The 25,942-nt window shown below is 42.9% G+C and overlaps 1 protein-coding gene across 1 annotated transcript in view; it reads right to left on the bottom strand.

Annotated features, from left to right (window-relative positions):
• Positions 1-715: 715 nt before the first annotated feature.
• Positions 716-25,942, bottom strand: part of itgb5 (integrin, beta 5) — a 129,436-nt gene continuing 104,209 nt past the window's right edge. Inside the window, exons 11-15 of the mRNA XM_072262082.1 lie at positions 23,113-23,335; positions 20,454-20,554; positions 16,630-16,749; positions 14,540-14,706; positions 716-6,340 (exon numbers count right to left, since the gene is read on the bottom strand). Of these exons, the coding sequence (XP_072118183.1) occupies positions 6,245-6,340; positions 14,540-14,706; positions 16,630-16,749; positions 20,454-20,554; positions 23,113-23,335 (707 nt within the window). The 3' untranslated portion in view covers positions 716-6,244. The remainder of the gene's footprint in view (positions 6,341-14,539; positions 14,707-16,629; positions 16,750-20,453; positions 20,555-23,112; positions 23,336-25,942) is intronic.

Here is a 25,942-nt window from a genome sequence, read left to right on the forward strand (position 1 = left end):
TTAAATGCACCCAATGACTAGGCCTCTGACTTAAGTAATTTCTCTGCATCTCTGCTCTAAATGGACGTCCTTCAATCCGGAAGTTGTGTCCTTTTGTCCTGGACTCTCCTACCATGGGAAATAACTTTGCCATATTTAATCTGTTCAGGCCTCTTAGAAATTGAGGGGATGAGGAGGAATTCCTGAAGCCAGATGCTGGTGAATCTGTGGAATTCTTTGCCATAGGCAGCTGTGGAAGCCAAGTCTTTATGTATATTTAAGGCAGAGGTTGATAGGTTCTTAATTGGTAAGGGCATGAAGGGATACATGGAGAAGGCAGGGGATTGGGCCTAAGAGGAAAAAGGGATCAGCCATGATGAAATGGCGGAGCAGATTTGAAGGGCCAAATGGCCTAATTCTGCTCCTATATCTTAAGATCAGTCCTAGCCTGTAGCTAATTAATTTTGTAGATCAATTTTAGTGATCTCAGTAACAAACTTTCTGACTCATGAAGACCGAGGGGAAGCTACAGGCATGATGAAGAAAGCCCTGAACACTGCCAAAGATGGAGGACCTTCATCGCTACCCTAAACGCCAATGGTGTAACAGGCAGCTGGGATATGTGTAACAGTAATTAAACCTGCCTTCCAGAAGAGGCAAGAGAAAGGATTAATGAAATTTAATGAACAAAAATGTTAATTTTAAATTGTAAAAGTACTGAAAGTCACAGAGAAAATTCTTTACATGGACTTCTTTTTATTGCATAACTTCCAAAAGCAGTTTTGATTATTGTAAACATTTTCAGTAACTCTTATACTGCATGAAAGAGCTGTAAAGCAGATTTGACTGTAATTTCTAAAGAGAAAATAAAATAGATGTGCGAGGGGGAAGAATCTATATACCAAAGGGAAGCTATCACACTTTTTTCAAAGAACCAATACACAGTTAGTAAATGTCCTTCTCCCATACAAGGTAATTTCAACATCTTTTAAAACTTAAGAGTTTTAATTGAAGATAAAAGGACAATCTGTATAATTTTTTTTATCAGAATTTCTTCAAAGGAGCAAAAGTGGTATGACAGCTGAGGAGTTGAAAGTGGAAAAAAATACCCACTTTATAAATGAATATGGATTCTTCCAGCACTATTTCTAGTCGTATACACTCTGCATAACTATAAGAGCCTCAACCTCTCTTTGTTATTGTCCAGGGAAAGTACGTTTCCTTTACTAATCTTAAACCCTGAATGTCCATCAGATTTCTTATCCTTCCAACGTAAATAAAACGAGTAGCACCTTATTGGTGGTGAAGTTTCAGGAGATCTCTTCCAAAGTTTATTTTCCTTTCCTCACCCAATATCCTAAAGTTGTCAATTTTTTTCTGAATATAAGACATCAACATCAGGATTTTGGGGTGGGCCTAGATCTACTCTGTCATTGCTTAAGACAAAAAATATAGAAATGGAGCTCAAAGCGCAGGGCAGAGGATTGGGGCTGATTGTGCATCTCTCATTGGTGATACTAATCCCTCTCAAAATCCATTTTTTACTTAAGATTCATTTGCATTCTTTTAAATTCCTCTGAGCACAGGTCCAATTGATTCATTCTGTCCTGATAGATTATATCCGTAATCTCAAGAATTGATGCTGCATACCTCCTACAAAAAGTGCATCCCTATTTATGTAAAGCCCCAAGCTGCATGCATGTTGAGTGTAATAAGCTCAGTAACACAAAATGGGGAGCAAGCTCGAGAACATTGCGAACCAGTGCACTCGCTCTTTGCTATTCCACTGCCGAGTACGCCTGCCCTGCATGCGAAGGATCTACTCATGCTAAGAAGGTGGATGCCGTTCTGAATGCAAGCTGCCAATTTATCACAGGTTGTTTAAAACCAACAAACACCAACAGCCTATATATCCTGGCGGGTATCGCTCCCCATGATACAAGAAGAATGGTAGCCAGCAAGAAAGAATGACTCCGTCAAACATCAGATGAGAGGCACCCTCTACATGGTCATACACCTACACCCATCCGCCTAAAGTCAAGGAAGAGCTTCATGAACAGCGTTGTTCCATTACAATCAACCCTATCTGAAGCCCGCATCGCCTTGTGGAAAGACCGGCTTGCCAGTCTCAAACAACCCCCAATGATGGAGATTCCACCACAGGAAAGCATTCCCCCAGGAGCTAATTGCAACTGGGCAACCTGAAAGTGCCTTAACAGACTTAGGACTGGTGTAGGTCGTTCAAAGGGGTCACTAAGCAAATGGGGATATACAACCAGCCCGACAACTTGTAAATGTGGAAGTGAGCCACAAACTATGCAACATCTCCTGCAATGTCCTTCACTAGAGGAACCCTGTACTGTTGCAGATCTTGCCAAATTCAACAAGGCGCAAAAATGTGTCCAGTTCTGGCTGGTCTTCTTATCGTGTCCACGGACAGTACAGACTGTCTGTGGACACGATAAGAAGAAGACCAATCTTTATAAGTTATCCTCCATTTGCTATATTTTTGCTCTTTGCCTCTTTAAGAAAACTTTGCAAGCTCTTCACAATTCACTTTCCTACATATTTTGTATTGACAAAGTTTACATTCCTCTCTATCAGTTCATTTAAGTCATTATTTATGTACTTATTTGAGATACAGCACAGAACAGGCCCTTCTGGCCCTTTGAGCCACGCTGCCCAGCAATCACCCAACTTAACCCAAGCCAAATCATGGGACAATTTACAATGACCAATTAACCCACCAACTGGTAGGTCTTTGGACTGTGGGAGGAAACCGGATCAACTGGCGGAAACCCACATGGTCACAGGGAGAATGTACAATACCTCCTTACAGGCAGTGGTGGAATTTAAACTCTGGTCACTGGTACTGTAAACAAATGTAATTGGATAAGCCCCAAATATTAATTCCAGGAGCTTCTCCATAGTAAAACCTACCAGAAAGTGATCTTTTAATGTCTATCCATGCCAATATATTACCCTCAACCCCAGCCTTTGATGAGTGTTAGCTTATCAACTTCCTTTTAGAAGTACAGGTATAACATCTACTAATTCCCCCCCTTACCTACACTCATAGTTATATCCTTTAAAAACAATTAAGACCAACTTTCTTTTCATACAGTAAATACAGAAAATTCTGGGGATACTCCATGCAGTGGCAGCGTGGAGAAGCATCTCTAACAAAGGAGGTGTAAAGTGCTCCTTCTCTCCACTAGCCTGAGGTCACCCTTGGGCAAGGTGTAGCACCTGCTTAACCCCTCGATCAGGGTCATGTAAAACCATGGGAGCAGTTGGTGGATGGTCGTATGAGCAGCTGGTGCATATCACAAGTCCCGGTTATGTGACCATTTGACACCAGGCAGACAATCTCTGAAGAGTATTGATGATGGCTGGGGCCACCTGTCTAATAAAGACACTGCCCAGAAAAAGGCAATGGCAAACCACTTAAGTAGAAAAATTTGCCAAGAACAATCATGGTCATGGAAAGACCCTGATCACCCATATCATACAACACAGCACGTACGAGTGAAAATTCTCTGTGCAGAATACGCAGCAACTGGGAAAAAAAAGAGCTAATGGTTCTGATTGAGGGAAAATTATTTGAAACATAACTATTTCTCTCTTCACACCTGTTGCCCGACAATGACTATCCACATTGTTTTCTTTAATTTCAAATTTACAGCACCCAAGTTTTTAGTTTAATGAAAAGTAAAACAATAATGTCTAATATCTTTATAGTTGCCATGTTACCATGTTATTATTAATCAATTTCAACATTTTCATAACCGCTTGTGTTCCTCTCACTCCCTTACTAAATAAAATTCCTAAGATATATGTAGGTTAGCTTTTCCCCTTTGCTTTTATAATTTTAATTAGCTGTTCAAGTCTTCACAACTGCCTAAATATGTTAGAAAACATATTTTCTTAAGATAAGGATTAGCTAAAGATATTAATTCTATCCTCAGGCATTATCAGCCAAGTCTGGCCTTACAACTTTAAAACTTTATTTTCCTTAAAAATAAATCTGCTGATTCCTGCCATCCCAAAATTCTATTATACTTGTACCAGCACTTATACTCCAACCAATAAATAGCATCAGGTTATAAAAGAAACACTTTGAGAGATAATGTGTGTTATCACAAAAGAGTCAAACCTCCACATTAGTTGATTAACTGCAGTACTTTTGAAAGTGCAATTCTTGTGCTACAATGGCTTTACAAATACAAAATGCTCCATAACTATATTGGAAAAATGGTTCAGAAAGTCCAAGGCAGTTCACGTCAAGAAAATAGAACCTCTTCCAGGCTTCTATTTATATATATATTTTTTTTACTTCGCATGTGAAAGCTAAGTAACATTATCAAAATTATCATCTTTTGGGTTCAAATCTGCAACTTCCCAAAAATATTTATAGTTCAGTCTGTAGCAAGTACAAATGTTATATGGTATAAAACTGCATGTTGGTAATAACTTGAGTGCATTCTGAATGTGAAAGGGTCATTACATCAGCCGATCAGGCCCATCAAAATGAAAGGGAAAAGACGAGCACATGCAGACATCCCACTAGCAACAAACACTGCAATTTTAGTGTTCGGATTTGCCCCAATCCACAAGGTAGTTAGTTACTTAAAGTGAAAAATTGAGGCAAAAATTGGTGTTGTGGGGGGGGGGAGTGGGCTGTGGGGAAGTTAGGTTGATCAGAAGTAAGGTTGCAATAGCAGTGACTTGGGTCATTTTGCAGAGTATTAAAATAGCCTTTTCTCTTAGGCAGGCAACTGTGTCCATCCAAAGTGGAGGCAAAACACACTGGAAATAATCCAGGGATGCTAAACATCCCAATTCCATAGAGGTTTACTTCACAGTTTTTGTTTTCCTGCACCCAATGCCACCAAAGATCTGCCAATATTTCTTCAATATCAAATTTTCATTTGATCTACATCGTTCAGACAATATTTTACATTATCTTTAGACACTTCCCAGAAGGTGGCAATGGCAAACCACTTCTGCAGAAAATTTGCCCAGAACATTCATGGTCATGGACTGAGACAGATGAAAGACCATGATTGCCTACGTCACATGGTGATGATCTTTAAAAATGATTACAGTATAGGTTGGCTAAAATACCTGAACACCTGTTCAATTCTGGGGTAATATGCGAGCATTAATTACTTCTTTGTTATACTAAAAAATATTTATCATAGGATTAATGTAGCCCACTATCCTAAGAACCTCCCATAATGCACTCAAATTTATCAACTCTTGACAAAGCATATACTTTCATTTGAAAAAGTTATCCCCCCTGAATAAAGTTGCAACTTGAATCTTCAGCAACACATAACTAAACATCAAGTCCAATGAATTTGTTTCTTCATGAACATTAGTCCATAGTTCTAAATAAGAACTTGTGCATCATTTTCTCTGAGTTGTGGGCATTGTCATAATTCGAAGTGTATGACCTGGAGACGGGCTGCCCACCCATGATCGACTCCATTTCTCGCTGATTAAAACATTGAGGAAGATTGAAATCAACGAGGATGAGAGCAGAAGGTGAGCCTACGTTTGACTGGTCTCTCTCTCTCTCCCTCACATTTGCTGCTCCTGGAGGAAGGTGCCTGCCTTTGGCTGGAGTCTTGGATCTTGGTCAAGGTTTAATCAATTCGGTTTGTGGATCGGACTCCGTAGTTCACGTTATGATGTGTTTCTGGTTATTCCTTTTTTGTAGCTATTTTGTGCGATTTTGATCAGGACGGGTAGGCTCTGCAGCCTGAGGTCAGTGTACAATACAGTGCTAATTGGACTAAACTGAACTTTGCAATGCCTTGTGGTTTGATCTTTTACATTATGTGTTTTTCACTGTTTGTGCAATTTGTTCTTTTTTTGCACGTTGGGTGTTTGATGTTTTCTTTGAACAGGTTCCATGGTATTTTTGTGTTTTGTGTCAGTCAATGGGAGGACTAATCTCAGAGTTGTATACTGCATACATACTTCGATAATAAATGTACTTTGAATCTTATCCAAATTTAATTTCTGTATAGAATGGGGTTCCCAACCTGGGGTCCACAAACCCCTTGATGAATGGTATTGGTCCATGGCATAAAAAAAGGTTGGGAACTCCTGGTGTAGATGGTCATAATTTCAGTCACGTTCCTAGATGTTAGTCTGCCCGAGGAAGAATGGCAGTTTCCAGTTGCTAGATTCAATGATGCAATCCCAGTCAGGTACTAATTCATGGCACAGATACCAATGTATTCTTGCTCACAACTCAGTCAATTATTCCATTGTAAGATTTGTTATGCATTGTTGGAAGAATTTCCACAGAATGAGTGGTGATGGGTTGCCTGTACAGCGGGTTGGTTGCCTGCAAGGAAAGGGAAGATTTTAAAATGGGATAGTAAATTTTATTGCAGCAGTTTTTTTTTCTCCCCCACCAATACTGCTGCATCCATTAATAAAACCATTCTTGTTCAGTAGCATTTAGTCTACCTTCAGCAGCTCAGCATTCTATTCTACTCTTTTCTCCCTTGTTCTAACTACATTCATGCTATTTTGTCAAACTTTACTTAGGGTTGAGTATTCCCTGTACTTTCAGTCCTTGTGCCAATAAGACCTCTTGAATTTCCTAATAAATTCAATAGTGTCTTTCTTGTTCTTTTTGCTACCTGCTTGACCTCTATCAGGACAGCATCCAGATTGATCTCAAAATGCACATGGTCCAGCTTGTTCAGTCTTTCCTGATAGTTATAACCAGGTTTTGTCTTTGTGATTTTTTTTATTTTGCAACTACTTTAATGCCTTAAGGTAGTCATAGCTGGGGGGTGGGGGGTTAATGGGGACAAGTTCTCACTACCTATTAAATGCTCCAAATAGCCTCTGATAATCAAGTCCACCTCCTGGCCTTCACATGTGGCTACTAACCCTAGTGGAACTGTTTCTACTGACAGGAGAAAGGAGAAGGGACAAAGGCAGCTGACTGGTGCCTTAAAACCAGTCACCTTAGGCAGATGGGGCTCATCAGCCATGGGTGGCAGATCAGCTAGAAAAAGGAAAACCCCCATCTCAATTCTCTGCTGCCTTGTGGCTATACCCACTTAAGGGGAAGGCTTAGGGAGTAAACCTCAAGGAAAAATCCAAAGCTGGAGTCCCTAAGGCAGTCCTGCATTGAGTTCAACATTGACTGGCAACTCCTGTGATGCTGCAAACTGTACCAGTATCTGCCATCCCTTTGGATTCGTCTTCTGCGCGGAGAGAGGGAGCCTGCTGTACGGGCAACAGCTTGCTCCCCATATTGTACTGCCCAGACTTGACTGTCACGTAGCCATGACTGTCAACACCCATGGTCAACCCTGACCATGACTTGACTGTCACGTAGCCATGACTGTCAACACCCATGGTCGACCCTGACCAACAGGAGGGCCTCAGTTCCCCAGTATTTTATTGCAACTTTTCTGTACTAAATATTCCCCCTACCCCGCATTAACAACTTGATTTATGTCTGAAGCTGGCGTCAAACTTGTTAGGGTGTTTTTCGAGTTAGGACATATAGCAAATAACTTCAGCCACCAATCTTCAGATCTGAATACCGTCTGTAGATTAAATTTAAAACGCAGCTCTGGACAATGGGATACTAGAGCTGTAAAAACAGCAGTCAATTGAAAACAGACAATGTCGTTGAACATTGTCTGAAGTGTGGGTGTGAAGAGGTGGTGTGAGAGTTATGTGTAGTTCAACGAAAGCATTGTAAATATTGAATTGTCCTTTGATATTATGTAATGTTGGGTCGAGCAGGCCTCTTCTCCGAAAGGGCCTCAATGTTGTGCCTGTTGCATCTCATTTTGTCGAATAAAGAGTAGAGAGAGTACTTCGTATCTATCAGCTACCTCTCTCCAGTGACGCAAAAACAAAATTATTTAGCCCTAATTGTGATAACTAGTGGTCAAGACAAACAAACTTGCAGAGCTTCATTTCCCATTTGCCTTACTATCTTGGTAATTTCACCCTAATGTCTTGTTCATAACCAAAGAATGGAAGCAGTTCACAGAAGTGAAGAAAATAGAGAAGCAAGCATCCAATAAACAATGAGTTTTTTTTTAAAGAGTACACACTAATCGTAGGTGGCAGGACAGAGATACATCTCTACCAAAGGAGGTGTAAGGCTCTCTTTCCCTCCGCTAGCCCCATTCTCCTGATCAGGGTCTCGTGAAGCCACGGGAGCAGGTGGTGCATAATGCAAGTTCTTGTTCTGTGACCACTGACACCAGGCAGAAAATCTCTGAAGAGTATTGAGAATGGTTGGGGTCACCCAGGGGAAGGCAATGGCAGACCACTTATGTAGAAAAACTTGCCTGGCACAATCATGGTCATGAGACCATGATCGTCCACATCACACAACACAGCACATGATGACGATGATAATGATGACACAACTAATTAAAAGTCACTATCATAGAAACACTATCATAGACCCTATCGTATCCGTCTCCACCACCATTGCCGGCAGCCCATTCCACGCACTCACCACCCTCTGCGTAAAGAACTTACCCTTAACATCCCCTCTGTGCCTACTTCCAAGCACCTTAAAACTGTGCCCTCTTGTGATAGCCATTTCAGCCCTGGAAAAAACCTCTGACTATCCACATGATCAATGCCTCTGATCTTCTTATACACCTCTATAAGGTCACTTCTCATCCTCCATTGATCCAAAGATAAAAGGCCAAGTTCACTGAACCTATTCTCGTAAGGCATGCTCCTCAATCCAGACAACATCCTTGTAAATCTCCTCTGCACTCTTTCTATAGTTTCCACATCCTTCCTGTAGTGAGGTGACCAGAACTGAGCACAGTACTCCAAGTGGGGTCTGACCAGGGTCTTATACAGCTGTAACATTACCTCTTGGCTCTTAAACTCAATCCCACGATTGATGAAGGCTAATTGCACCATATGCCTTTTTAACCACAGAGTCAACCTGCGCAGACCCCAAGATCCCTCTGATCCTCCACACTACTAAGAATTGTAATACGTATTACACCAGAGCATAGTTTAAGTATAACGGACCAATGAACAAAGAAGTGTGATTAAAGGCACAACACCAATTAGAACTCCTTCATTGTAGGCATTGATTAGTATTTTAACCTCTGCTGGTAGAGTACTGGAGATGAAAATCAGTCTCACTCAGGCTTTGCTGATACTGAATGGAATCGGGATAAATTAGACAAAATAACGTCTTCATTACCAGCTTGAGTTACCACCCCCTTTACCACCACCTGTCTTCGTCTAGCTGTTTCTTTCACCTTACACAGACTTGGTAAATATTCATGATTTCATTTTCAGTGACGTAAGTTACATACCGAGGGAAATGAAAAAGATGAGCTGAATCAAGAAAAAGATGATGTTGAACGCAAAGGTGAGGGAGCTGTTACTAACTAATCCACGACAATGTTGCAATAATAAATTGCACGACACTTACATATCATACGGTAGACATCAATCATAGGTAACAAATAAACATAGTGACCAATTGTTACAGAGAGTGCTTGATAAACGCACTCCGTAGACATGCGCACGCACACACACACACACACACAAACATTGCCTTGCCATTCAGTCGTCATGCTGAGTGTGCACACTTCAATGTCTTCTCCCAGGTATATTCTTATAATGCGTTGGCTTTATGGTGCCTTTACCACCACACACAGTGGAATATTTAAATTGCTGGTGAACGCAGCAGGCCAGGCAGCATCTCTAGGAAGAGGTACAGTCGATGTTTCAGGCCGAGACTCTTCGTCAGGACTAACTGAAGGAAGAGTTAGTAAGAGATTTGAAAGTGGGAGGGGGAGGGGGAAATCCAAAATGATAGGAGAAGACAGGAGGAGGAGGGATGGAGCCAAGAGCTGGACAGGTGATTGGCAAAGGGGATATGAGAGGATCATGGGACAGGAGGTCCGGGGAGAAAGTCAAGGGGGGGGAACCAGAGGATGGGCAAGGGGTATAGTCAGAGGGACAGAGGGAGAAGAAGGAGAGTGAGAGAAAGAATGTGTGTATCAAAATAAATAACGGATGGGGTACGAGGGGGAGGTGGGGCATTAGCGGAAGTTAGAGAAGTCGATGTTCATGCCATCAGGTTGGAGGCTACCCAGACAGAATATAAGATGTTGTTCCTCCAACCTGAGTGTGGCTTCATCTTTACAGTAGAGGAGGCCGTGGATAGACATGTCAGAACGGGAATGGGATGTGGAATTAAAATGTGTGGCCACTGGGAGATCCTGCTTTCTCTGGCGGACAGAGCGTAGGTGTTCAGCAAAGCGGTCTCCCAGTCTGCGTCGGGTCTCGCCAATATATAGAAGGCCACATCGGGAGCACCGGACACAATATTATCACCCCAGCCGACTCACAGGTGAAGTGTCGCCTCACCTGGAAGGACTGTTTGGGGCCCTGAATGGTGGTAAGGGAGGAAGTGTAAGGGCATGTGTAGCACTTGTTCCGCTTACACGGATAAGTGCCAGGAGGGAGATCAGTGGGGAGGGATGGGGGGGACGAATGGACAAGGGAGGGGGACGGGGGGGGAGGGAAAGATGTGCCTCCGGGTCCAACATATTATTCTCCGTAACTCCCGCCACCTCCAACGGGATCCCACCACTAAGCACATCTTTCCCTCCCCACCTCTCTGCTTTCCGCAGGGATCGCTCTCTACGCGACTCCCTGGTCCATTAACAAGCCTTTAACAAGTTGCCGCACATGTGGCTGCTTCAGAAGCTAAGAGCCCATGGTATTACAGGAAAGATACTCGTGTGGATAAAACAGTGGTTGATTGGCAAGAGGGAAATAGTGGGAATAATGCCAGCTTTTTTCCGGTTGGCTGCCAGTGACCAGTGGTGTATAACTGGAGCATGTGTTGGGACAGCTTCTTTTTTATGTTATATATCTATGACTTGTATGACAGAATTGATGGCTTTGTGGCCAGGTTTGCAGATGATACATAGATACATTGAGGGGCAGCCTCCATGTCACCCTGCCCTCAAGAGAGGGCAGCTTATCCACTGATGTCTACTATAAGCCTACTGACTCTCACAGCTATCTGGACTACTCCTCTTCTCACCCTGTCTCTTGCAAAAACGCCAACCCCTTCTCGCAATTCCTCCGTCTCCGCCGCATCTGCTCTCAGGATGAGGCTTTTCATTCCAGGATGAGGGAGATGTCCTCCTTTTTTAAAGAAAGGGGCTTCCCTTCCTCCACTATCAACTCTGCTGTCAAACGCATCTCCCCCATTTCACGTACATCTGCTCTCACTCCATCCTCCCGCCACCCCACTAGGAATAGGGTTCCCCTGGTCCTCACTACCACCCCACCAGCCTCTGGGTCCAACATATTATTCTCCGTAACTTCCGCCACCTCCAACGGGATCCCACAACTAAGCACATCTTTCCCTGCCCCCCCCCTCTGCTTTCCGCAGGGATTGCTCCCTACACGACTCCCTTGTCCATTTGTCCCCCCCATCCCTCCCCACTGATCTCCCTCCTGGCACTTATCCGTGTAAGCGGAACAAGTGCTACACATGCCCTTACACTTCCTCCCTTACCACCATTCAGGGCCCCAAACAGTCCTTCCAGGTGAGGCGACACTTCACCTGTGAGTCGGCTAGGGTGATATACTGTGTCCGGTGCTCCCGATGTGGCCTTCTATATATTGGCGAGACCCAACGCAGACTGGGAGACCGCTTTGCTGAACACCTACACTCTGTCCGCCAAAGAAAGCAGGATCTCCCAGTGGCCACATATTTTAATTCCACATCCCATTCCCATTCTGACATGTCTATCCACGGCCTCGTCTACTGTAAAGATGAAGCCACACTCAGGTTGGAGGAACAACACCTTATATTCCGTCTGGGTAGCCTCCAACCTGATGGCATGAACATCGACTTCTCTAACTTCTGCTAATGCCCCACCTCCCCCTCGAACCCCATCCGTTATTTATTTTTATACACACATTCTTTCTCTCACTCTCCTTTTTCTCCCTCTGTCCCTCTGACTATACCCCTTGCCCATCCTCTGGTTCCCCCCCCCTTGTCTTTCTCCCCGGACCTCCTGTCCCATGATCCTCTCATATCCCCTTTGCCAATCACCTGTCCAGCTCTTGGCTCCATCCCTCCCCCTCCTGTCTTCTCCTATCATTTTGGATTTCCCCCTCCCCCTCCCACTTTCAAATCTCTTACTAACTCTTCCTTCAGTTAGTCCTGACGAAGGGTCTCGGCCTGAAACGTCGACTGTACCTCCTCCTAGAGATGCTGCCTGGCCTGCTGCGTTCACCAGCAACTTTGAAGTGTGTTGCTTGAATTTCCAGCATCTGCAGAATTCCTGTGGTTCAGTGGAATATTTAATTTATTTAGTAATGGAGATGTGTAAATGTGTATATATTGTTTGTATACTGTATTTAAGGTGGGTACTTCTGTTTATCTTGTAATATGATTGTAACTACATTGTGGGGTACATCACATTCTAATTCATGTGCTAATTCATGTGTTCATAAGTTAACTTTGTAGGTAATTAAAGATGGCATGTCCTGGTGCCTAAAGAAACAGGGCAGATCACTCTCAGTGCTAGAAGAGAGAGATTAAGCTGCCTGAAGTTCATACGGGAGAAAGTTTGGAGCTGTTAATGTGTTTTCTGGTAGATATCTTTTTGTAAATATTGGCAGCTTTTCCCCCACTATTTTCACTGGTTTTTGTAAGTTGATTTTTCTGACGCACTGAATAAACTCCCTTGCACAGAAGTACAAAGCGACTCCAGCCATTTTGCTTTCCTTTGCTCAAAGCCCACATATCGTAACACTAGTTGTATTGTTACATGTAGCACATGAGTCACATGCTAGGAGAAATGCCCACCTCACTACCACTGAAAGGATAATCATTGCTTTTCAATATTCATTCAAAAAAGCACAGCAAATTTCTGATTATCTACTATTTGGCTATTTGGAAATGATCCTGATGGATCACAAAGTAATGTATCTCATGTTCCCCTAAGACTTGCCTTTTCCGTGCATTACTTGGTGTTTAAAATTAAAATAATATTCAGCTTATTTGCCCTCATTGTACCAAAATATTAGGCAGATATATCTTATTTCAAATTCACTATTTCGGTCCTATCTGAATTCAACATTGGGCTCCAATTACAATCACTAAACTTGAGGATTAAATCTTAAAGTCAACCTCTACCAACAACCTTATTTTAAGGACTGAGTTAATTAGTCATATTTTAATGGTTCAAACACACACAATTCTGTTTACATAAAAACATTCCTGCATACACTATTCAGTACTGAACGAACTGGTAACTGGGGACTCTCCATGGCCTCCTGTTTTACTCTCAGGGTGGAGGAGCACCACCTCATATTCTGTCAGGGTAGCCTCCAACCTGATGGCATGAACATTGATTTCTCCTCCCCCCTTTCCTCTTCTTCTATTCCCCTTTCTGGTCTCTTATCTCTTCTCACCTGCCTATTACCTCCCTCCGTGTCCGCTCCTCCTTCCCTTTCCCCTAGGTCCACTCCCCTCTCCTATCCGGTTCCTTCCTCTCCAGCTCTTGCCCTTTGCCACCCACCCGACTTCATCAATCACCTTCCAGCCAGCCTTCTTCTCCTCCCCCCACTTTTCAGTCTGCCCTCTTTCCCCTTCCTTTCCAGTCCTGACGAAGGGTCTCATCTCGAAATGTTGGCTGTTCATTCATTTCCTTAGATGCTTCCTGACCTGCTGAGATCCTCCAGTATTTTGTGCATTGTTTTGGTTACTGGGGAGTTATCTACATCACAGACAGGCAGGTACAATACATCAGTTCCTTGATATCTACATGGATAATATGGGGATTACCATTACGTGGTAGAAATTCATCCAGAGTCTCCCTTTAATGTCTGTTTTAAAAATACTTTAAGGACAGACAGTAATTAAACTCATCAGCACCTTTCCCTGACCTGGTGATATACCTGAAACTGTTATGCGTCATGTTTGCTTTCATTTGGCCTCTAGTGTTTTGCCGGGATAAGATCCGGCTGCACAAATGGTACTAGAGCTACAAAGGCTTTCCCCTCTGGTTCTGGTCCCTAATACCATTTGCATCAATAATAGACAAGGTCCTTAACCAGGATATCTGAAGATGTTCAGCTACAAAAAAAAGTCAGTGGTTTTCAGGTAGACATAAACTAGAATTATGACAGAATTTTGTTTTGGGCTGTGCTGTGTATGTCATTTATGAGACACTAGACCCTTATCAAGGGAAGAAATGCTTTAGTTATACACACAATCTATTTTAAGTTGCACTAGGTATCTGAATGGACGTTGAAGCTCTTCATAGCATGGTACGAGTCTCTTTTGCTACAAGGATTTAAAACCTGATACATCTAATACAAAGCACCACGAATCAAAATGAAATGTGAATCAATTAGATACATATAGATTTTAGGTTCTGTGCTCAAAGCATATTAAGAACCTGCCAATGTTTCGTTTGTTCAGTTACTTTGGTAGCAATTATTTATTTGTTAATTATTTTAATGAGGCACAACAAAAAAAACTTACCATTTCATATCTTGCTCTCGATCGTTCATTTTGAAATTTGGCAAATTCTCTTCTGTCATGAATAGTCACAATCAGTTTCCAAATGGCAAGCAAAGCAATGCCCACTGCCAAAATACTACCAACCACTGCTATCAGTACTGTCACTGGATCGGTTTTACTTGCACAGTCTGTAAGAAGAGAGCAAGTCAGTAAATAAGATATTGGATGAAGAAGTGAATCTTATTCTGCAAATGCATATAATAAATTCGAGTATCATGTGAATAGTACCTTTTAATCTGCTAGTAACCTTTGCTGTGAAATATTATCATTAATATATAAAGTAGTTGTCGAGTAATAATGAAAGTAGTTGTCAAGATTAGTATAGAGAATGGATAGTAAATTATGGCAATGAGAGATGACAAGTACACAGTGCCAAACGGGTTAAATTTCCAGAAATTATTTTGTCGAAGGATAGAAGCCATTCTTAAATATGTTGAAATTAGAAAATTGTAAGTAAGAAGCTCAGATGGGCAGCCTAATGGAAGAAAATCAATAGAAGAATATTGTGAATTGCCATAGGAGATAGTGATAAAGAAAAGGCAGGATAATATAGTCACAGATGTCTATGGTGAATTTGATCTCAGCAATGTAAGCCTTTTATAAAATATGACAAATTTAGAGTTGATGAGGGAAAAGTTTTGAACATCATATTGGCAATAAGAGCAGTAAAAACATGTTGGAGATGGCACAGAAATGAAGAATGATAGAAATTGCTATATAAACTGCAAAGTTTAGGAGACGGGTAATGACAGGGACAGATAAAATATTTACAAACATAGGGATGAGAAAACACAATTGCTTGGTTAATCATTGACAAAGAAGACAAGGGAACAAAACGTGGATTTAATGATGAGTGAGTGAGTTAATGCACAACCAATAGCTGGCTCACGTTTCAGCAACTTAATTAGTACCTGTAGAAATCAATTATAATTCTACACAAAAGGAAACTGAACTCACACAGCTAACATTATGGATTGGGAATTTCAAACTAATTTGTTTTCGAGTGCTTATACAGGGATTTTTAGTTTCTTTTCACATGATAGACTAGGATGTCCATTAGCTGGGAAAGGCTGAGAACCTGCACTTAAATTTTATAACTTGTAACAGTAGTCAAAAAGTTCAAAAGCTAGATATACCGTAGGGTGACACGGTAGCGTTGTGTAGTACAATGCTTTACAGTGCCAGTAACCACGGTTCAATTCCCGCCACTGCCTATAAGGAGTTTGTACGTTCTGCCCGTGACCACAAGGGTTTCCTCTGGGTGCTACAGTTTCCTCCCTCAGTTTAAAGACATACCGGTTGATTGGTTAACTGGTAAATTGTCTTGTAATTAAGCTAGGATTAATAAATTGTCCCGTAATTAAGCTAGGATTAAATCAGGGGATTGCTGGGTGGTTTGGCTCAAAAGACCGATTCCGCGCTGTATCTCAATAAATAAATAAAATTTATTTAACCTTGCAAGGGCCCTGTATCTAAGAATGGATGTGCTGGTAATTGAGAAGGCCCAGAGGTAGTTTAAAGAATGATCCTGGAGTAAAAGGAGAAGTGTTTGAATTGTGGAGCAGACTTGGTGGGCTGAATTCTGATCTTAAGTCTTAAATGAACAAGTTAGGGAAAACAACTTGTAAAGCAGAACAATGAGAAGTGGAGAAATAAAATGAAGGAGCCCTGCACTGTGCTGCTGTCAGAGTCGAAGGAGCCGTACAGTCTAATAGTGAACAACTGTCTTGGTCACTTTTCTTGTGATTGCAAGGCCTCGTATCTGCATTGCCTGCTGGTGCTGTGATTTGCACCTCAGCCCTGAAGTAACACTGTTTCATTTGGCTGTATTCATGTACGATTCAATGACAATTAAACTTGAATTGAATTTTATTGAATCACTGCACAGTTACTGAATTCATGAATTTATTTCCACTTACTTCAGTTTTTATTCTACACGTATTTCAAAAATGTCTGCTATTATGTTAGCATAATTCAATTATACAAGAGATAAAAGTCAGTCAGAGAACGAGTGCGTGCATTAAAATATTAATGACCCGAGAGCAACTCACCTGGTTCCTTCAGAGCAGTAAGGACAGATTTTCCACTAATATGTTCCGAGTAGGTAAACCTCATGACACAATCATTTTCTGTTCTATACAGGCACAGAACTGCATCCTTATCATCAGTGTCTAGAGGACAAGAATGGAACATTATGTTCAGTCCTGTGAACGTATCACGGAGTAGATCGAGTAGGTTGAGGTAGAAGATCCGGCAAATAAAGAGTTACATAGTGGAGAAGGTTCAAGAGACCAGATGGCCTACTGCTGTGTTAGAATATATAAACAGTCAGTTCAAATGGCATATCATCAAGCAAACTAAATGTTGCCATTGTTTTCCCAAAAAGAATACTGCCTAAAGGCTGCAGTCATATCATAATATCTCAAAGAATGTTATTTTTAAAATTTTTTTTACATGCTGTTGGTACAATTACAGTTTCTTGCACAGTTTTGTCAATTTCACATGAAGCATACCTTCTAGACAAACATTTGTAATTTATTCGAATTTCACAACATTATTTTGAAATATCAAAGACTAACATTCAGAAACAAAGTCAACAATCGTCATCGATGCCATAAGTTAAGAGGATTTAAAAACAAAAATGCCAAATTTTAAATGCCTTAATCTTCAACCCAATTAAATGCTTTCAGCAAATAAACCAAAATCTAATACTCAGAAATGTAGACTTGGCCCAATTAAGATTAAATTTCAGTTTCTGAGCACAAAGTATTGTGATTCATTGTTACGTACCAACTAAATGATTTGAATTGAGTTACATTCATGACCTTGATGACGAGGACAGTGTTTACATCCGATACCACACCGATGGCAGCCTGTTCAACCTGAGGCGACTACAGTCCCACACCAAGACATTGGAGCAACTCATCCAAGAGCTACTCTTCGCCAATGATGCTGCCCTTGTTGCCCACACAGAGACAGCGTTGCAGTGTACAACATCCTGCTTCGCAGAGGCTGCCGAGCACTTTGGACTGGAAGCCAGCTTGAAGAAGACAGAAGTTCTTCATCAGCCCGTACCTCAGGAAGATTACCACCCTCCCCGCATCGCCATTGGTGAGGTAGAGCTGAAGACAATCCACCAGTTCAGCTACCTGGGGTGCACCATCTCGTCAGATGCCAAGATCGACAAAGAGATTGACAACAGACTGGCAAAGGCAAACAGCGCATTCAGCAGGCTGTACAAAAGAGCCTGGAACGACAAGCATTTGAAGAAAGGCACAAAGATCAGCATGTACTGAGCCGTTGTACTGACCACCCTCCTGTATGGCTCCGAGTCGTGGCTCACCTACCGTCAACCACCTACGACTCCTTGAGCGTTTCCACCAGCGCTGCCTCCGCACCATCCTCAACATCCACTGGAGTGACTTCGTCACCAACATCGAAGTCCTCGAACAGGCGGAGGTCACCAGCACCGAGGCCGTGCTGTTGAAGACGCAGCTGCGCTGGGCAGGGCACGTCTCCAGGATGGAAGATCATCGTCTGCCCAAGATTGTGCTGTATGGCAAACTCTCCACTGGCCACCGTGACAGAGGGGCACCGAAGAAGAGGTACAAGGACTCTCTGAAGAAATCCCTTGGTGCCTGTCACGTTGACCATCGCCAGTGGCCTAAACTAGCCTCCGATCGCAAGGACTGGCGACACACCATTCACCAGTCTGTCTCTTCCTTCGAGAACACACGCAGGGCTGGCATTGAGGACAAAGGGAGAAGGAGGAAGAACCGTGACACAGCAGCACCAAACCCAGAACAGAATTTCCCTTGCAGCCGCTGTGGCCGAACCTGCCTGTCCCGTATTGGCCTCGTCAGCCACCAGCGAGCCTGCAGCAGACGTGGGCAGCCCCCTTCCTAAATCTTCGTTCGCAAAGCCAAGCCATGAGACATTAGTACTTGTCTGCATTTACAAAGGAAGGCCAGTATCGTTGAGCTGATCATGAGAAATATTTTAATTCCCATTCCCATTCCAAAATGTTGGTCCATGGCCCCCTCCTGTGCCAAGATGAGGCCACACTCAGGATGGAGGAGCAACACCTTATAATATTCCGTCTGGGTTGCCTTCAACCTGATGCCGTGAAAAGCGATTTCTCCTTCTGGTTAAAAAAAGTTTCCTCCCCCCACACCTCTTCTTCTCCAATTCCCCACTCTGGCCTCTTACCCCTTCTCACCTGCCTGTCATCTCGACCAGGGTCCCTTCCTCCTTCCCTTTCTCCTGCGGCCCACTCTCCACTCCTATCAGATTCCTTACTATCCAGCCCTTTATCTTTCCCACACACCTGGTTTCACCTATTACCTTCCAGCAATCCTCCTTCCCCTTACCCCACCTTTTTATTCTATCATCTTTCCCCTTCATTTCCAGTCCTGAAGAAGGGTCTCTACCTGTCACCTCCCACTGGAGGTCCAATTTCAATAATAAGAGAACAGCTATACTCCAGATAAGCTGGAACCACCCCCTGCCAAGCAAAACTGAAATTGAACAATTTTGGAGGATCTGCAGTCCCACACAGTAACATGTGTGGAGAACAAAGGTAAAGAAATTAATACTCGGAGCTGGCTGGATGACCAGGAATAGTGAGAGTAAAACACAATACATGGCACAGTACAGGTGAAAACCATGTTGATTACAAAATATTCAAAGGGGCAGCAAAAAGAGTGCAAAGCAACGAGAGAGCATGATTGAAATCTGGCAGCGTAGAATGGAATTCCAACAAATGTAGCCCTGTGACAAGAAAAGGGCTATGAAGAGAAGTGTGAATGATCAAAGACCAAAAAGAAAATGTTCTCAAGGAGGAAAAGACTAGCTATTTTACATCAAGTTCTAATTGTGTACTTTACATCAATTGTTCTGTATTTATTATTTCAATAATATATCATTTAATTAATTATGGGTTATATGTAAAAATACGTTAATTGCATATGTTATCACATTACCACGTGACGCATCCGTGCCTCAGTTAAAAGTAAATTCGGAGTTAGACTTACATTTCTGACTCCCGTGTCCTCACTTGAATTCGTTTACTGTTTTGAAGTTACAAAACAGAACATCAATGTTTACTGAAGATGATGATGCTCCTGGAGACCCAGGAAAGGAAGCTACAGTTGTACTTAAGAAAGGATTAAGAGAATACTACAGTAAAGCTAGTCAAGTGTTAAGTGGACATACCGGCTGTCCGAGATGGGATGTATCCTAACTAAGGGGGCAAGTTGCAGAGCCCCTGGGGGTGGCACGGTAGTGCAGTGGTCAGCACAACGCTTTACGGCACAGGCGACCCGGGTACAATTCCTGCTGCTGTCCGTAAGGAGTTTGTACGTTCTCCCTGTGATCGCATGGGTGCTTCGATTTCCTGCCACAGCCCAAAGATGTACCGGTTGGTAGGGTAATTGGTCATTGTAAATTGTACCGTGATTAGACTGGGGTTAAATTGGGGGACTGCTGTGTGGCGTGGCTCGAAGGGCCTGTTTCGTGCTGTATCTCAATAATTTTTTTTAAATCTTTCAATTAGATCAGGGAGAGGTGCGAGAGGAGTGGAAGATTTCAAATGTTATGCCACTTGTCCAAAATAAAAGTACGTAGACTTGCCAGTGTGATTGCAGCGTACTGCTGGAACGGTCGCACAAAAAACTGATTCACCCTAGGTTGCTTGTGCTCAAGCTGTTATAGATCTGTGGCTGTGTACTGAACTTCCTTTTAAAAGCTCTGAATTGTAGAAGCTGGTTTGAACATTCAAAAGTTTGTGTAATGTTGAGGTATGGACTATAAACAGTGGATTTGGGTTTCATTATTTCCAAATGACTTTTATTTTTAGAAACAAGGATTCACTTACTGAGGACGTCGACTGTCAGGATCTCATCCTTGCAGAGTTTTTGACAAGTCTGATTGTCAGCCAGTCTTCCGGAGTTAAACAACCTGCACTCAATACACTCCCTGCAACAAACAGAGTAACAAAGAAATATTTGTTATGCTTTTCACAAGATTTGAAATACAGAATCCACCTTCATGAAATACTCGTATATTCGTTCGTTTGTTATGTGCTGTGCCATATGATGTGGGCAACCATGATCTATCCATGACCGTGATTATTTTTGGCAAATTTTTCTACAGAAGTAGTTTGCCATTACCTTCCTCTGGGCAGTGTCTTTACAGGACAGGTGACTCCAGCCATTGTCAATACTCTTCAGAGATTGTCTGCCTGGTGTCAGTGGTCACATAACCAGGACTTGTGATATGCACCAGCTGTTCATACGACCATCCACCACCAGCTCCCATGGCTTCATGTGACCCTGATCGGGGGCAGGGGGGAAGGTGGTGGGGGGGCTAAGCAAGCACTAAACTTTGCTCAAGGGTGACCTGCAGGAGGGCGGAGGGAAGGAGCACCTTACACCTCTTCAGCAGAGATGTATCTCTACCCACCACCCCAATGAAAGATGACTTTCTACCTTATAGTTTAAAATGAAAACAAGAGTAATTTTTGATTCCTTAGATTCCCTGTTTCATCTCCTTTGCTGCTGGAGCTCCTGTCTATCTCACTCTTGTTTCTAAACCATTACTCCAATACTTGCCATTCACCCTCATTCTGTGATCTATTAACGTGAAGCTTTTTTTTTACTTGGTAATAATATTTACAGTGCCTTGAAAAAGTCCCCACAACTATTTTTACATTTTACTGCAACACACATCAAAGTTGCTGGTGAACACAGCAGGCCAGGCAGCATCTCTAGGAAGAGGTACAGTCGACGTTTCAGGCTGAGACCCTTCGTCAGGACTAACTGAAGGAAGAGTGAGTAAGGGATTTGAAAGTTGGAGGGGGAGGGGGAGATCCAAAATGATAGGAGAAGACAGGAGGGGGAGGGATGGAGCCAAGAGCTGGACAGGTGATTGGCAAAAGGGATACGAGAGGATCATGGGACAGGAGGTCCGGGAAGAAAGACAAGGGGGGGGGACCCAGAGGATGGGCAAGAGGTATATTCAGAGGGACAGTGGGAGAAAAAGGAGAGTGAGAGAAAGAATGTGTGTATAAAAATAAGTAACAGATGGGGTACGAGGGGGAGGTGGGGCATTAGCTGAAGTTAGAGAAGTCGATTTTCATGCCATCAGGTTGGAGGCTACCCAGACGGAATATAAGGTGTTGTTCCTCCAACCTGAGTGTGGCTTCATCTTTACAGAGAGGAGGCCGTGGATAGACATGTCAGAATGGGAATGGGATGTGGAATTAAAATGTGCGGCCACTGGGAGATCCTGCTTTCTCTGGCAGACAGAGCATAGATGTTCAGCAAAGCGGTCTCCCAGTCTGCGTCGGGTCTCGCCAATATATAGAAGGCCACATCGGGAGCACCGGACGCAGTATATCACCCCAGCCGACTCACAGGTGAAGTGTCGCCTCACCTGGAAGGACTGTTTGGGGCCCTGAATGGTGGTAAGGGAGGAAGTGTAAGGGCATGTGTAGCACTTGTTCCGCTTACACGGATAAGTGCCAGGAGGGAGATCAGTGGGGAGGGATGGGGGGACGAATGGACAAGGGAGTTGCGTAGGGAGCGATCCCTGCGGAATGCAGAGAGATGGGGTGGAGGGAAAGATGTGCTTAGTGGTGGGATCCCGTTGGAGGTGGCTCTGCCAGAAAGCTTAAACTGGGAGTAAGTTTGTATTTCAGGAGGACAACAACCCAAAGCACACTGTCAGAGCAACCATAGAGTGGCTCCAGGTGAGGAAAATTGATGTCCGTGAGTGACCCAGTCAAGTCCTGACCATAACCCATTAGAACATCTCTGGCAAGACCTCAAGATTGCTGTCCACTGCCGCTCCTCAACTCACCTGTTATAGCTTGAGCAATTTTGCAAGTGGGAGTGGGCAAATCTTGCTCTGTCACATTGTGCAAAGCTAATAGAGACTTAGTAAAAAAGACGACTGCCTGAAATAGCTGCGAGAGGTCGTTCAACTAAATACTGAGCAAACAGGAATAGATACTTTTGAACTGCTGACATTTCAGTTTTTCAGGCTTGACAATTTTCCCTGTTTTTTGGGCTCTACTGTGAAAAAACGGAGCATGTGATTCACAACTAAAAATTCTCAGTTAAATCGATCAAGATATCTGGCTGTGATACTCATTTCTGCCGACCGGTGCTGTTGTGACATCTGCACCGGACTTCGAGGCGAGTGGCCCTGGGTTCGAATCTGGCCAGCTCCGTACAAGCTTTCCATCCATGCTGGCTTGCTCGTTGAGCTAGCAGCTCAACCTCATAAAAAACAAGACCAGATGCTAAAGAAAAGGCAAGGTTGCTGTCCGATTCGCCGTGAGGTGCGGAGAGGAACAACAACAAAACTCATTTATCTGAACAAAGGGTTGGGGGCTGAACACTTCCACAAGGCACTGTAAACGTATCCATGTATATCAAAATTTTAACGCATAACATTCAAGTAATGTGCTGTATGTACGCGTGGAATCTCAAATCAACCCCCTCCTTTCTGAAATGCCACTTAATTCACACCTTTTTGTGCCGCAGGCATCAGGGCACGTTGGGCACTTTTCGCAGGTGTCTCCAAAAGCTCCAGGTTCAGTGCACGAACACTGACCACATGCACAGTTGCCTCTCCCGCTGCAAATCTGCCCATCGTCGGACAGGCAGGACTCTAATTCTGTGGAGCAGTTACAGTTGTCTCCGATCCAGCCTGCATGACACTTGCACTCACCACAGTGACATTCTCCATGACCTGTGAACAGACGTAGTCTTGGGTAAGGTATTCCGTCAAAAAATATTAGAAGAAACACATGAAGTGAACTTCTGATAAAATTTGATGGATCTCATTGCAACTGGTGCAATCCATGGGTAATGGGTGTGTAAATACTCAAGGAGCATAAATTAATGATATTTCATACACAAACATGTTTATAGTTGAATCTTTGCAAGATGTACTTGAAAAGGATTGACAGGGATCCTGCTTAATTGAAGAAATTAATGAAAACATATATTAAAACATATTTATAATTAACCATTTGAAATCATCCTTCACATTTGGAACAATTTTTTTACATGATCACTGTATTGCTGATATTTCAGCAGCAATATATATCCTACATGAAGCAGCACAAATGGTTCCCATGAGGTAATCTTTGTCCATTACGTTTGGGATTCAGTCTTGTTGACGAGGACAAGAATGGAGGAGGGGCAGGTGTCTGCCTGCATTTGACCAATAATCCTCTCCCTCTAGCTAATGCTGCCAGAGGAAGGGTAGCTAAAAGGTGATAGGTGAAGCCAGGTGGGTGGGAAAGGTAAAGAGCTGGAGAAGAAGGAATCTGATAGAAGAGGTGAGTGGACCATAGGAGAAAGGGAAGGAGGAGGGGGCCCAGGGGGAGGTGATAGGCAGGTGAGAAGAACTGAAAGGTCAGTGTTGGGTATGGAGGAAGTGGGGTGGGGGGAAATTTGTTCACTGGAAGGAGAAATCGATATTCATACCATCAGATTGGAGGTTACCCATACGGTATAGAAGGTATTGCTCCTCCACCCTGATATTACTAAAGCAATGTCAATGATACTTTGTATACCAGTTGGTGTCACTGCATGTCCATGCACGAGAACATTACACACACACAGAGAGGGACTGACACCGCAGGGGGGGGAAGATGCCAGAATTAAAAGGTGGGGAGAGGGAAGGAGGATAGCTAGAAGGTGATAGGTGAAGCCAAGTAGGTGGGATAGGTAAAGCACTGGAAAGAAAAGAAATTCTAGTGCATCTTCAAAGTGCACTGGTGAGCTACATTGTACTATTCTGATTTTCAAACGAGGAAGGATATATTTGCTCTGGAGGCAGTACAGAGAAAGCTCATTAGATTGACACATCAGATGAAAGAGCTGACAAACAAAGAGAGATTGAGACAATATTCATTGAAGCTTTGAAGGACTGAACAAGACAAATGGCCTTTCATTCATTCTGTTATGGTTATTATTTTATTATGGATTTATTGAGTGTGCCCTGAAGAAAATGAATCTCAGGTTGTATGTGGTGACTTTACTTTGAACATTGAATGTTGACACCCTTGATCCGGGTTTTTACATGGGAAGATAACATGCAAAGATGGACTGCAGCAGAAGCTGTGATAACATGAAAATATTTTCTTCCCTGATCACCTGGAAACAATAAAGCTAATACACATTTTAGAGATTTTAGTCCTGTAGACTATTGTATCTACGCAGATTTCCCATGTGCCCTTAATCAAACAGTCGTGAATAGTTTGCGCTGTGGTGCGAATAAAACCTTACAACAAAAATTAGTTCAGAATCATTGGTGTCCTTACAAATTCAATTATATTTCAGATAGATTTTGACTACAAATTAAACAATGGGGAAACAAGCCATCGACAAATTTGACTTTTGGAGACCAATTCATAATGCTGAATTTTGAGGTTACACAGATAACATTCCTTCCTAAATAGACAATTTTACATACACAGCCAAGCCTTCAATTGATGTTCACCATCACATTAGTGACATTAAAAGAACTGCGAATTTGTACGATTACGACATTACCAATGGAAATCAGAACTGGAGATCAGTTTTAACCCCATCATTATTGACACAGTTTGTTATCTTCTGCACTGATTGAACAAAAGACAAATGGTCTTTCCTTGATTCTATTTAGTTAGTTATTGAGATACAACATGGAATGGGCCCGGTGAGCCACATTGCCCAACAATCCCCTCATTTAATCTGAACCTAATCAGGGGACCATTTACCAGACATCTCACCTCTCCCAGAAGTTCCAGGAGTCTCCCGCATATTAATAGTGGCTTCCCGATGCCCGCAAATTATATACAATATCATGGAAATCAGTTTTTTTTGAGAGCGAGCCAGAGAACGCAAGAGAGAGTGCGAGAGCGACCACGAGAGAGAGAGCGCGCGCGGAGAGCGAGCGAGCGAGAGCAAAAGCAAGCGACAGAAAGCGAGCGAGAGCGCGCCATGGCAGAGTGTTCCAAAAAATATATAAAACGTACGTCACCCCAGACTAGACTAAAGTGTATCCCTGCCTAACAGGGGTCAAAATAATGACAATGTTGCTCGTACTGCACTGTTTACAACAGTGACTTTTCTATTGCCCATGGTGGGTTAAGACTGTGAAAGACATGTTGAGGTGAGTTTAACAGGTGTCATTCGTTCATTAGCATACCTAACGTTATTTAAACTAGCTGGCCAGCTGCTAAGGAGCTACTCTATTGCAGACATCCCACCTCTCCCGGAAGTCTCCCGCAAATTGATGGTGCTACCTCCCTGAAATGAGTTTTTGCAGGTGGGATGTCTGATTTACAATCACCTACCAACCAAT

This window comes from Mobula birostris, chromosome 6 (genome assembly GCF_030028105.1).
Source record: "Mobula birostris isolate sMobBir1 chromosome 6, sMobBir1.hap1, whole genome shotgun sequence".
NCBI lineage: Eukaryota > Metazoa > Chordata > Chondrichthyes > Myliobatiformes > Myliobatidae > Mobula > Mobula birostris.